The 13,211-nt window shown below is 37.8% G+C and overlaps 2 protein-coding genes across 2 annotated transcripts; both read left to right on the top strand.

Moving 5' to 3' along the window:
• Nucleotides 1-2,235: 2,235 nt before the first annotated feature.
• Nucleotides 2,236-3,773, top strand: LOC142165401 (uncharacterized). Its single transcript, XM_075223966.1, has 4 exons — nt 2,236-2,611; nt 2,757-3,133; nt 3,203-3,379; nt 3,501-3,773. The coding sequence occupies exons 1-4, from the start codon at nt 2,236-2,238 to the stop codon at nt 3,771-3,773; spliced, it is 1,203 nt and encodes a 400-aa protein (XP_075080067.1).
• A 424-nt stretch (nt 3,774-4,197) lies between these two features.
• LOC142165400 (uncharacterized) lies at nt 4,198-4,605 on the top strand. Its single transcript, XM_075223965.1, has one exon. It carries the CDS (start codon nt 4,198-4,200, stop codon nt 4,603-4,605), a length of 408 nt encoding a protein of 135 aa, XP_075080066.1.
• The last annotated feature ends 8,606 nt before the right edge of the window (nt 4,606-13,211 follow it).

The raw sequence follows: 13,211 nt of genomic DNA, 5'->3' as shown, positions 1-13,211 counted from the left end.
TTTCAACGTGAAAGGATGATGTTACCGTGGGTACCTGATAATTGGGCGGCCATGGCGTTTGCAAGTAACTTAAATGAAAAAAGCTTAGAAGCCACGAGGAGACTCAATGAAAGCTTACGAGAATTCCCTGCTGCAACCTGGAATGATATGTACAACAGGTACAACCAAAGCTGCGGATAGAAGAAGACACTATCACTCGGGAAAGGGGTGATGAAAGAAAAAGTTTGAGACGACCAGAAACCGAAAAAGGTCCGGTAAGAACAGGTATGAACCTTACATGGGACCAATAAGAAGGGATTTGCGCTCTAAACAAGAGGTATGACTCTAGATCAAGGGATAGAGACGCGGGTTCGTCATCCATGTTCGGAAAAGAGTGAGATGCGCGAGACAACAATGTTAATATAAAGGCAAAGATTGGTGATTACAGTTTCAATATTAGCACTTCTGAGTTGGTAGCTATTTTAAGAAGTATGGGAAATAAGGTACGGTGGCCAAAAGAAATGAGATCAAACCCTAGCAAAAGAAATCCAGATTTCTGGTATGAGTTTCATAATGACCATGGTCATAAAACAACATATTGTAGATTGCTACAAGGTGAAATAGAGCATTTGTTAAACAAGGTTATTTAACTGACTTGTTCAGTGAGAAGGGTAAGCAAACGTATATGAAGAATAGACAAGAGCCTCCAAAAACTCCATCACCAAAAAGGACGGTTAATGTGATAAGCGGAGGAGAGGAGGTCAATGGTGTGACATATACGACTGCAAAAAAGACATCAAAAGTCACGGTTGCCCATGGAATGCGAGTACACCAAGTTTTGGAAGAAGACAGTATAATGTTTGATGATACAAATGCAGATGGCATGATAATCCCTCACAACGATGCACTGATAATATCTTTACTTGTACATGATACTAATGTGAAATGAGTTTTGATTGATCCAGGTAGCTCTGTAAACATCATTTTGTTAAGAGTATTGAACGAGATGCAAGCTGAAGATAAGCTAGTTCCCAAAACACATACCTTATCTAGATTCGACAATTCAAGCATTGTTACAAAAGGGGAAATAGTGGTTTCCACATTCGCAGAAGGAGTTGTCAAAGATACAAAATTCCAGGTAATAGATACGGACATGGCATATTACATGATTCTTGGCAGACCTTGGATTCATGATATGGATGATGTTCCATATACATTACACAAAGTTATTAAGTTCCCTTCACAGTGGGGGATTAGACAAATCCGCGGAGATCAGCAAACTTCTAGAAGCATCAATTCAGTGACGGATTCAAGCATAGAAAACTATGGTGCAGATAAGAAATAGCAACTATAGAATTTAGTTGAGGACATAACAGCACAAACCTCAACTGAAAGTGGACAAACGGATATAGATTCAAGACCTGATGTTATTCAAGAACCAGAAGAGAATGAAAACATCAAAACAACAATTGAAGAACTTAAGGCTATCACACTTTCTGAGCAGTGGCCAGATAGAAAAGTTTATATTGGAATGAAGCTAAGCCCAGAAATGAAAGGTAAACTTGTTAAATTTTTACAAGCTAACGCAGATTGCTTTGCTTGGTCACATTCAGATATGAAAAGTATACCACCGGAGGTTATAACCCACAAGCTAAATGAAGATCCATCATATCCACCTATCAAACAGAAGAAAAGGAAGTAAGGATCCTTAAAAAATCAGGTGGTCTAGGATGAAGTACAAAAAATTTTAAAAGATGGGTCAATACGAGAGGTAAAATATACTAACTGGCTAGCTTATACTATAGTAGTACCAAAAAAGAATGGGAAATGGCGAGTTTGTGTGGATTATACTAACTTAAATAAGGCGTGTCCTAAAGACTCATTTCCTTTACCGCACATAGATCAACTAATCAATTCTACTACAGGATATGAGTTGTTGAGTTTTTTAGATGCCTATTCAGAATATAATCAGATAAAGATAGATCCTTTAGATGAGGAAAAAACTTCCTTTATCACAGACAAGGGAACTTACTGTTATAAAGTCATGCCTTTCGGACTAAAGAATGCTGGAGCCATGTACCAAAAATTGGTAACAAAATTGTTTCAAGAACACCTGGGAAAACTATGGAAGTCTACATCAATGACATGCTAGTCAAGCCAGCACAGGCAGGGGATCATATCCAGCATTTGTCAGATACTTTTCAGATTCTCCGCGAGTTCAATATGAAGTTAAATCCCGAAAAATGTGCCTTTGGCATGGCTTCAGGTAAGTTTTTAGGTTTCTTTGTTTCTAATCGAGGTATTGAAGTAAATCCAGCACATATTAAAGCCATAGAAGAAATACCAGACATACTCGCGAGCAAAAAGGAAGTGCAGAGGTTGACAGGTAGAATAGCAGCTTTGGGAATATTTATTTCTAAATCTTTGGAGAAAAGTTTTAAGTTCTTTTCAGTGTTAAAAAAGCAAAACCAATTTGAGTGGACTTATGAATGTAACCAAGCACTCAAAAATCTAAAAGCATACTTGTCAAATCCACCGCTACTGGCTAAACCAAAGGATGGAGAAAGGCTATTCATCTATCTCGATGTATCAGAAATGGCGGTAAGTGCAGTATTAGTACATGAAGACAAAGGTAAACAATCTCCGATCTATTATGTTAGAAAATCTTTATTGGATACTGAAATTCGATATCCTCACTTATAAAAACTTTCTTTACCATTGATTATGGCATCTAGAAATTTGAGGCATTATTTTTAATGTCACCCCTATCTCTGTAGTGACTGCTTACCCCTTAAGGAATATATTGTATAAGCAAGAACTATCAGGTAGGTTAGCCAAATGGGCTATAGAACTCAGTGAATATGATATCGTGTACCAACCTAGAACTGCAATAAAATCATATGTTTTAGCAGATTTTGTGGCAGACTTCAGCCCAGGGATAGTTCCTGAAGCAGAAAAAGAACTGCAAATATTCACCAGATCTAATTCGGGTTCTTGGACCCTATTTACTGATGGCTCCTCGAATGTTAAAGGAGCAGGTTTAGGTATTGTTCTAATCCCACCTTCAGGAGAAACCATAAGGCAAGCAATAAAGTGTCATCCCATTACTAACAATGAAGCAGAATACAAAGCTGTAATTGCAGGTCTGGAATTGGTATGTGAACTCTGAATAGAGCAGATTATAATCACAAGTGACTCACAACTTGTACTTAATCAAATGCAGGGGACTTATATAGCTAGAGAGGCACGGATGCAGCAATATTTGAAAAAGGCACGAGAATTAATCAAACAATTCAAATCATGGAAAATCGTGCAAATACCCAGGCAGGAAAATGCGGAAGCAGAGGCGTTGGCTAATCTTACATCTGTTGCAGAAGTAACAAATGAAGAAAATACTACCGTAATACATTTTTTTCATTCGGCACTCGATCAGGATAAAAATGAGGTAAATTTCAATAATTTAACTTGGGATTGGAGAAACGAGTTCGTTAATTTTCTACAATACAAGATTTTACCTGAAGACAAGAAAAAAGGCTCAGTCACTTCGACAAAAAACTGCCCGTTACTGTTTGGTTCGTAGCAACCTGTATCGAAATATGTTCGGAGGGCCTTTAGCAAGATGTCTCGAACCTTCTCAAACAGAATATGTGATGAGAAAAGTACATGAGGGACACTATGAAAATTATGCAAGAGGAAGATCCTTGGTAAAAACTTTAGTTAGAGCAAGATATTATTGGCCAAAAATGGAAGAAGATGCAGAAAGTTTTGTAGCCAAGTGCGACAAATGCCAATGATATGGCAACAACATGCATCGCCCAGCGGATCTATTACATCCAGTTATTTCACCATAGCCTTTTATGAAATATGGGATGGATATTGTGGGTCCACTACCACAAGCCAAAGGAAAGGTACGATTTTTATTAGTATTAACAGATTATTTTACCAAGTGGGTAGAAGCAGGTGCAGGAGAAGGAAGTCACGGACTTTATTTGGCGAAATATTGTATGTCGTTTCGGAGTTCCAAAATAAATCGTATGTGATAATGGCCCGCAATTCATAGGTGCAAAAATCACAGAATTCTTTTAGAGTTGGCAGATTAAAAGGATAACTTCAACACCTTACCATCATGTGGCTAATGGACAAGCCGAATCGATAAATAAAGTTATTATTAATAACTTGAAGAAAAGATTAGATGAGTCAAAAGGTAAGTAGCCAGAAATGTTACCAGGAATCTTATGGGCTTATCGAACGACAGCAAAAACAGGTGTGGGAGAGACTCCATTCTCACTTGTGTATGGTGCTGAAGCCTTAATTCCAGTGGAAATAGGTAAACCAAGTACAAGATATACCCAAGCAACTGAAGAATCAAATGAGGAAGAGATGCGAATAAATCTAGATTTGCTTGAAGAAAGGAGAGATGCGGCTCTAATAAGAATGGCAGCGCAGAAACAAACTATTGAGCGATACTACAACCAAAAAGCTCATCTTAGATACTTCAATATTGGGGACTTCATCCTCAAAAAGGTTTTTCAATCGACAAAAGCTGTCAATGCAGGAAAGTTGAGTCCAAATTGGGAAGGACCTATAGAATTCGAGGCATTGCTGGAAAGGGTGTGTATGAGCTAGAAACAATGGAATGCAAAGTACTCTCATCAAATTGGAATGTTGTTCATTTAAAGAAGTATTACTTCTAATCAAAGGTTTTGGACCCCCGGTCAGGTATCATTCGAATATGGTTTAGTTTTGTTCTTTTTTTAAATATACTAACCATTTTAGATGATAGGAAAAAGCTAACCCTTGCCAAATGATGATATTAGACCCAAAAGACACGAGGAATACCGCATTATACCCAGTCTAGGTTACAACCCTTCTGTTGGAAAAAAAGGGGTTAAGCAGTCGTCATCTAAATATATACTTTCGAGTCCCATGTGTATTTTCCTTTTCAGGGAATGGACTAAAGGAAGAAACGATCCAGTGGTCGAGATTTCATACTTCAAAGCTCTAACATTGGGGGACTATATATATATGAAGAGACAAAAGGCAAGAAGACAAAATGTCGGAATTCAAGCCTGAATCAGCCTAAGAGCCAAAAATCAAGCCTTCAAAAATCTTTGAAGAAACTCAAAAAAAAAGACACAAATGGATCCAAGATGTACTCCAAGTTCTTATGAGTTTTTAGTCACAAAATTATAAACCCAAAATTCTTGAACCTATTGTAAATGGAACAATTGTGAAAGAGATGTAACTGTTGTATTACATAAACAAAGAATAATGTACAAAGTTTGAAAGTTCAAAGCATAAGACTTCCTCAAATTATTTCTTTTTTATACTTCTTTCATATATTTACACCAATATGAAGATGAGGCTGTTTGCAACTGATTTTCAACATATGAAAAATAAACTGCAATCACAAAATATATTTTTACTAATCAATTGTGAGTACAATTCTGATTCTCCCTTGATTTTTCTCTCCTGATTATCTTCATGATTAGAGGGCTGAAGTCGCATATTTCTCGAATGTAGGATGATGCAGACCTCCTGGGGATATATTTTATCTCCAGCTTCTTGAACTATTTGATTGTCAAGAATTATCCGGCCATTTTTTGATCTATTTGTGAATATCCCAAAAGTTTATGGGATTTTGAGCACCTCTTCAAGGGAATATGTATCCTTTTATATAGGTGTGAGTTAGGGTTTAGGGTAGAGTAACCTCCAAGAAACCCTAATAGAATTATAGGATTTCAAGAGTCCGTAGTATCTTTAATGTAGGATTTGGCTTGATACCTTAGAATTTTGATGTCTACAAATGTCCCCTACTTCAAGGTTTGCCGGGGTGTAGGTTTGCCAAAACTTGAAGACGAGACTTGAAGTGCTTAATCATCGCAACAAATGGTTTTGAAACTTGGACTTTTTGATTTACAGGAGGAAGAGATGAAGGGCAGAGCTAGTCCCACTGGGCTTGCTAATTTGTTTGCAACTAATTTTCAACATATGAAAAATAAACTGCAATCACAAAATAAGATAAAAATATTTTTACTAATCAATTGTGAGTACAATTCTGATTATCCCTTGATTCTTCTCTCCTGATTATCTCTACGATTTGAGGGCTTAAGCCGCATATTTCTTGAATGTAGGATGATGCAGACCTCCTGGGGATATAATTGATCTCCAGCTTCTTGAACTATTTGATTGTCAAGAACTATCCGGCCATATTTTAATCTCTTTGTGAATATCCCAAGATTTTATAGGATTTTGAGATACCTCTTCAAGGAAATATGTATTCCTTTATATAGGTATGAGTTAGGGTTTAGGGTAGAGTAACCTCCAAGAAACCCTAATAGACTCATAGGATTTCAAGAGTCTGTAGTATCTTTAATATAGGATTTGGCTTGATCCCTTAGAATTTTGATGTCTACAGATACGTCATCTTCATCAGTGTCGCTTATAAAAGGGCCCTCTTTTATTATAATTTCGTGTCTATCAGAATCACGGAATAATAAAGCATTTTTACTGCAAAACTAAATGTCAAAGGGTGAAACAAAAACTCAAACATCAAAATAGGCGGAAAGGAAAGCCGAAACATATATATTAAAAGGCATACGTTTGTCTTCAAACCCTAAAACAAGATAGGGCAAACCAACCACTATTCTAAAAGGAAAAAAAAGGGAAACTTTCCATCAACAAGTTCTAAATAAAACCATCAAAAAACAAGAAAAACTAGGAGTCATCATCCACTGGAACATAAAAAACGGGAGTATCATTGGCGGAGGTAGGGAGATCAGCTTGAGAAGAAGAGCCTTGAATAGCAGCTTCACCAGGAGCACCCTCGGGAATTCCATCTTCAGGTGAAGGAAAGTCTTGACTTTGCTGAGTTTTTTCGGTTGCCTCTTTAGCTTTAGCAATCTCAGCGTTGAGAGCAAAGCCCTCCTGACTGGCTTCCATTAAGGTCTCGAAGCGATTATTCAGAAAAGCTCTACTTACTTCAAGTGACATCTTATCCTCAAGAGCTTCATAATCTCTCTCCCACTAATCGATTTCAGTTATCAACTCCTCCTTCTTTGTTTTAGAAGCATCAAAAACTGCCTTCAAAGGAGTAAGGGAACTTTCCAAGAACTTAAACTTATCAGTAGAGGCATGGAGGTCTTCTTGAGTTTGAGTTAATGTTTGAACGAACTCTCCTGAATAAGCCTCTTTTTGGTTAAGGAGTTCCCTCAGACTCCTTATCTCCTCGGTTGCCTTTGAAAGCTGCTCAGCAAAGAAGACTTAAGGTTATCCTTATCTTTACCAACTTGGCTTGAAGAAGAATTTTCAATTGCTAATTCAGTAGCGATCACATGCATTTGTTGTTCTAAGGCATCCTTCTCCTCTGCCAACACTTCCTTCAACCGTTGAAGACCTTTCAAACTGCTCTTTCCAATTGTCAGCTTTAGTACGAGAATCAGCAATTTGTTAGTCATCATGGACGATTCTTTTCATGAACTCTGTGCCTATCAAGTTGATCTATAAAGGAAGAAAAAAGGTTATTAATAGAATGAAAAGGGAAGAAAGAAGGAGTAAAATCAAAATTCGAACCTTCAGAGATGAATGAACAATATCATTCATCCAAGCCAAAGAACTGTGACTCTCTAACTTTGCTTTCTCCATGGGGCCTAGTAAAGGCTCCAGCCACACGTCGGCTTGGCCCGACTTCTTCAATAAATTCCCACCTTCAGGAACTTCAACAACAATTTTCTTCATCACCTTCTTGATACTGAAAGGATCAACTTCCATGTAAGAAGCGGTAGCAGTTGAAATAACATATGAAGTGAAAACAGTCACGGGGGAGCATCAGCAGCAACTTCAGGTAAGGGGACTTGAGGATAATCGAGAACTGACGGTGGAAAAAAGGTAAGGCGCAACTCCTCAGAAACGGGCTCAAAGGCATCTTCACTTTCGAAGCCATGGACAAACAGTTGTTCAGCAGAAGCAGGGGGATCGTTCACTTCTTCATCAGAAATCAGTAATGGAGCATTTTCTGGTTCATCTAAAGGCCTGGGAGGAACTGAGCTTGAAGGAGGGGTAGTTTCATCGTCGAAAATAGCGCACCTCCTAACTCGAGGTCTACGAACTAAAGAAACCTCCTCTGGTTCTTCTTCTCCCTCAGAGCCACGGGCTCCATCAACCTTCCTCTTTGAAGAAGAGCTCAGAATTCTTTCTTGAGCAAGACTCAGTGTAAGTCTTGCAGATGAAACAGAAGGGGGACTGACACCACGAATAGGAAATCCTAACAAAAGAAAAAAGTCATGGTAAGAAACTCTTAAATAAGAAAAAGAGAAAAAGAAGAATACTAAGCGGGAAAAAGTATTGTGTGTCTTAACTTTCCACCCAAATCTCTGCGAGAGATACTTCCAAGATCTTCTCTCCAGGGGCAACAGATAGTAACTTTCCTACCCAAGAACGGAAGTTGGGAATCTCCTCAAAAACTTCCATAGTTGTTGGAAAAGTAGGCACGAGTACACATGAGAATCATTTTTGAGAAAGGATAAAGATAAGATGTAAATACTTACGTGCAAAATTCTACTTTTCTAGAAAAGGCATATTTCTTTACCCGCCAAAGCACTAGTGGGAGCAGCAATGAAGCGAGCATACCAGCCTCGATCTCTATCATCCTTTGGGCTAACTAATACTATTTTACTTTTGGCCACAAGGGAAAAAATTTCTTCACGAAATAGTTTAGGGGAGTAAAGATGGAGTAGATGACGAAAAGTAAAAGACATAGAAGCCAAGTTTGACAAATAACGGAGGCATGCAAAAGCTCTCCAAATAATAGGACCTATCTGTCCTAAACTCACATTGAAGTAACGATAGAACTCAATAATTACTACGTCAATAGGAGGTTTAAAGCCTAAGGTAAAAGGATATGTATAAACGAAGGAATAGCCAGTTTGGTATGAAGTTATTCTTTAGTTGATACCAGGAACTAAAATTGGGAAGTCAGGTCTCTAATTACATTATCTTCAAACAAGAGCGAGAATACCAATAGTAATCAGAGTTGGGTAACAATCAAAATGATCAAGAGAAGCAGCCATGGAAGAAGGTTGACTCTTCATGGATTCACTATCAGTCACAAAGGATAGCTCTTGATGAACAATTTCATCAACAGTGGGTTCACGTAGAGTTTCAGTTAAATCTTTATCTTTAGAAGAATATCTTGGGGTTGCAGAAGCCCTAGTTCTAGAATAAGACAGATTGGCAGCACTACTTTGAGAAGGGGAACCATGGTTAGAAATAGAACCAAGGCTACGCAATCTACCACCTCTTCTACTTCTAGTAGGTACATTGGAGGAAGCAAACTCATCGACAATGACAACTTTGCGAGGATCAGGGGAATACATGATTAACCAAAGAAACACAAAGAAAAGATGCATAAAGGAGTAAGACAAGAAAAAGAAGGAAAGGCTTTAGAAAATCGAAAAAAAGGGTGAAGTATTTATAAGAAGACACGACTATTGAGGTCATTATGAAGCGTCATAATGGAACCGTCACTTCGTGGCTGATGCGGTTGTAGGAAACCCCTAAAAGACGCTGAAGAACTGAAGGACCAGTTGATAAAAGCCACGTGTCATGATCATTAAATAAAAGTGATGAACAAAGGGTATGATTACATTCGAAAACGGCGACAGAGAATTCCCGCCGTAAAAAACTTTCCACTTCCCCGAATATTCAGTAGAGAATATTCAAGAAAGTGGGGGGACTATCTGTATTGGTAGTGAAAAAGCACTACACGTAGAATATTAGACTGCTGACATGGCATAACATGTGGAACAATAATATAGCGACACGTGGAAATCTTATTTGATAGAAAAAAAAAGGCATGAGAAAGAATACCCCCGAGACGATACCGGGCCTAACAGCTGGCAAGGAATGAATAAATAGTAAAAAAAGAAAGATACATGAACCGGAAGGAAATAAGGAAGGAGAATCGGAATGGATGTAAGGCATTTACATCGATAAATGCGTCAGTTATAAGAATCCAAAATAATAGGCAATCAATATCATCAGTGCCCATAATTAACCCAAATTATAGGGGAAACCTCATTACTGTTGTATATTCCTATATAAGGGCACAAAATTCTATTTGTAAAGACATATGTGAGTCAATATTGAAATATACACTTTACTTTTCTGCTTTCTCGAAACTTTCTACTTTGACTTTGCAATTAATTATTTTCTTAGTTATTCTTGTTATTTTCCTTTGATATCATTGAGAAAGTAAAGCAAAACTTGGTTATCAGTAACCCGTTTTCTTCTAAAATTAGACTTTGATCAAAAAAAATATTTTTGGTTAAACATATCTGTTATACAATGTCAACCATTGATAGATAAAATGATTGGCAGGATAACTTCTTGGATTTCAAGATTACTTTACTATGCTGGTAGAGTGCAATTAATAAAGTCTGTCCTTTTCTCAATTCAAATATATTGATCTCAATTGTTTCTATTACCAAAGAAGATTATTGTATTGATTGAGAGGATTTGCAGAACCTTTCTATGGACAGGGAACATAGAGGCTTCCAAAAAGGCATTACTAGTCTGGGATAAACCATGTCTACAAAGACTGCAGTAGGGCTAAATCTTCTGAACATTCACCTATGAATAAAGCGGCTATGTGTAAGCTATTATGGAAGTTGAGTAAGAAGAAGATATATTATGGGTGAAGTGGATTAATATATATTATGGGAGAGAAGACCCGCTATGGGATAAATTTCCCAAGCGAGCTTGTTGGATGATACAAAAGGTTTTTAAAGCTAAGCGATATATTGAGGAGGCTGGTATGACCAAAGAAGATTTGATGATTCTATGCTCATTTTCAATCAAACAGATGTATCTAAAGATGCTTGGAGATTACACAAAGGTTAGTTGGAGAAGATTAATATGCAACAACCCAGGATCTCCTAAATGGCTAGTCATAGTGACTATGGTAGCTCATAGAAGGTTATATACAAAGGATCGGCTAGCTCATTGGGGAATGATAGTGGATCAGGCATGTCCTTTATGCCAGGCAACATTGGAAAGTATTGAGTATCTATTCTTCATATGTGTTGTATCTAAATGGGGGAAGCTATTGGAATAGCAAGGTATATTAACGAATGTTATGGAGTGGATTGAGGAAATGCAATGGCTTAAAAGTAATCGCAGAGGGGAGAGTGCAATAGCTACCATATACAGAATAACTTTGGGAGCAACTATGTATTATATCTGGCAAGAGAGGAATTTAGTGGTGTTTAAGAGCAAAAGAAGACAACCTCTAGGAATTATAAAGATGATCATCTAAGAGGTATTCGTGAAAATCAGTATGTGTAGGAAGCTGAATACCAGAATAAATACTTTGAACTTTTATCCTGTCTTGTAAGGATTGTAGGATATTTGACATGGTGGACTGAGTAGAGTCGGAGTGCAAATCTGGGGTAGTCCAATTTGTTGTTTTCCTTTTTTCTTGAGCCACTGTGTTTCTCTTAGTTGGTAATAAAATTGCTTATTTACCCAAAACAAAAACTCAAAGCAAAATGTTGATCCACTTTTTTACTTGTAAGAAATAAATTTCACATTTTCATTTAACAATTTTTTAAATATATAAAGTTTTGACTCGATTTAAGGTGAAGTGGTTGAAGAACAAAAAAATAGCTTGGGTGGTGGAAATTTATTTGCAGTTGACCAGCAATAGAAAGAAGGGGGGCCTTTGAGCAACAATCAAGTTATCTCCGCGTGATCCATATCTCATAGGTCAAGAGTTCGAGCCGTGGAAGCAGTTATTAATTCTTGCATTAGGGCCTTCAGAGTGTGAATTTTCCTCTAATCCTCCGTAAACGTGGAATACTTTATGCGTCGGGCTGCCCTTTGCCCTTTTACACTAGCAATAGCTAGAAATCATCAAAATGTCTCTGATTCGCTGGAATCTTTTTCATTAAATGTTTTTACTTTTTAAAGATTTTGACTTTCCTAATCTCGGTTGAGGTGTCCTTTTACGACAAGTTTGATTTGCCACGTTCTGCGTATTTAGCCTTTGCTCTCTCCTCCTTTTAGCATTTAACCCTAATGTAGTGTAGCAATATGATTAATGAAGTGACTTAAACTAAAACTGAGTTTTCTAAGTAAGAGGTTTGAAATCGAGAATACGAGTTAATGGTGTTTGACCAAAAAGTATAAGACCCTTTTGTCGAACTAATTATTGGAGATATGGAAGGTAAATCTTAGCCAAACATAATTAATCCTAGATTTAAATATATAAGATACGAAAATCAAAGAAGAACATGAATATGTAGTATTTCTTGATATAATGATCATACATTAGATGTGAATGATAAGCTTACATATAAGACAGACTTGCACCACAATCATGGAAGCAATGGAGAGGAAGAGAAGGAGCTATTGATGAGAGAGAGATTTTCCTTTGTTGATTCCCTCATCATGGCTAGCCACACTCCCCCTTGTCTGGTCTCAGCTCCCCATATAGATATATATTAGCTATTTTCTTTTTTATTCAATGGTCTTTGACCGGCGTGCTTTCTTATGACTATGCCCCTCATCGCTCGTCCAAACATCACGCTCATTCTACGATGTAAGCTTTTCGACGATTTGACCCCGGCAATGGCCGAGGTGCTCTTTACTATCATGCCTCGTGGGCGTGATTACGGCTTGGTCGGCCCCTTATCATTCCTTGTAAGAACAACCATCTTATGCCAGATTTTGACCTATACAGTTAGTCCCTCTATCCGTCGAGGTCGCCTCTTGGAGAGCTAAACGGGCGGACTTTGTTGATTCAAAAGTTAGGAGAAATATGAACATTACGCGTTGAACAAGATCCTTAGGTCGAGGTGGTGACATGACGCTTCAATGGTACCATCGAACCGTTGCGTTAGTGCGGAGCTGAATTGTTGCGTTGATCCGAAACATCGTGACTACCTATTATGCTTCATTATGGCACACGTTTCCCAGGCACCGTATCGTTTCCTATGCCCTTTCAGTTTTTTGGTTGGCGGCTCTTGGGTTTCCCGCTCAGGACATTTGCGTTCCTATAAATAGGGGAACCCACCATTCGATTGTTACGCTTTTCGTTCATCTGAGAATTTTGCAAACCTCCACTTTCTTCAGTATTTCATACTTCTTCTTTCGTTAGAATTTCACGTGAACATCCTCTCTTTTCTTCCATCACCCTTGTTTATGTCGATCAAGTTTAGGGAAATGGCTGGTTC

This window comes from Nicotiana tabacum, chromosome 10, assembly GCF_000715075.1.
Source record: "Nicotiana tabacum cultivar K326 chromosome 10, ASM71507v2, whole genome shotgun sequence".
NCBI classification, from domain to species: domain Eukaryota; kingdom Viridiplantae; phylum Streptophyta; class Magnoliopsida; order Solanales; family Solanaceae; genus Nicotiana; species Nicotiana tabacum.
Note: the sequence above shows the minus strand (reverse complement) of the source record. Positions and strands in the feature narration are given on the sequence as shown.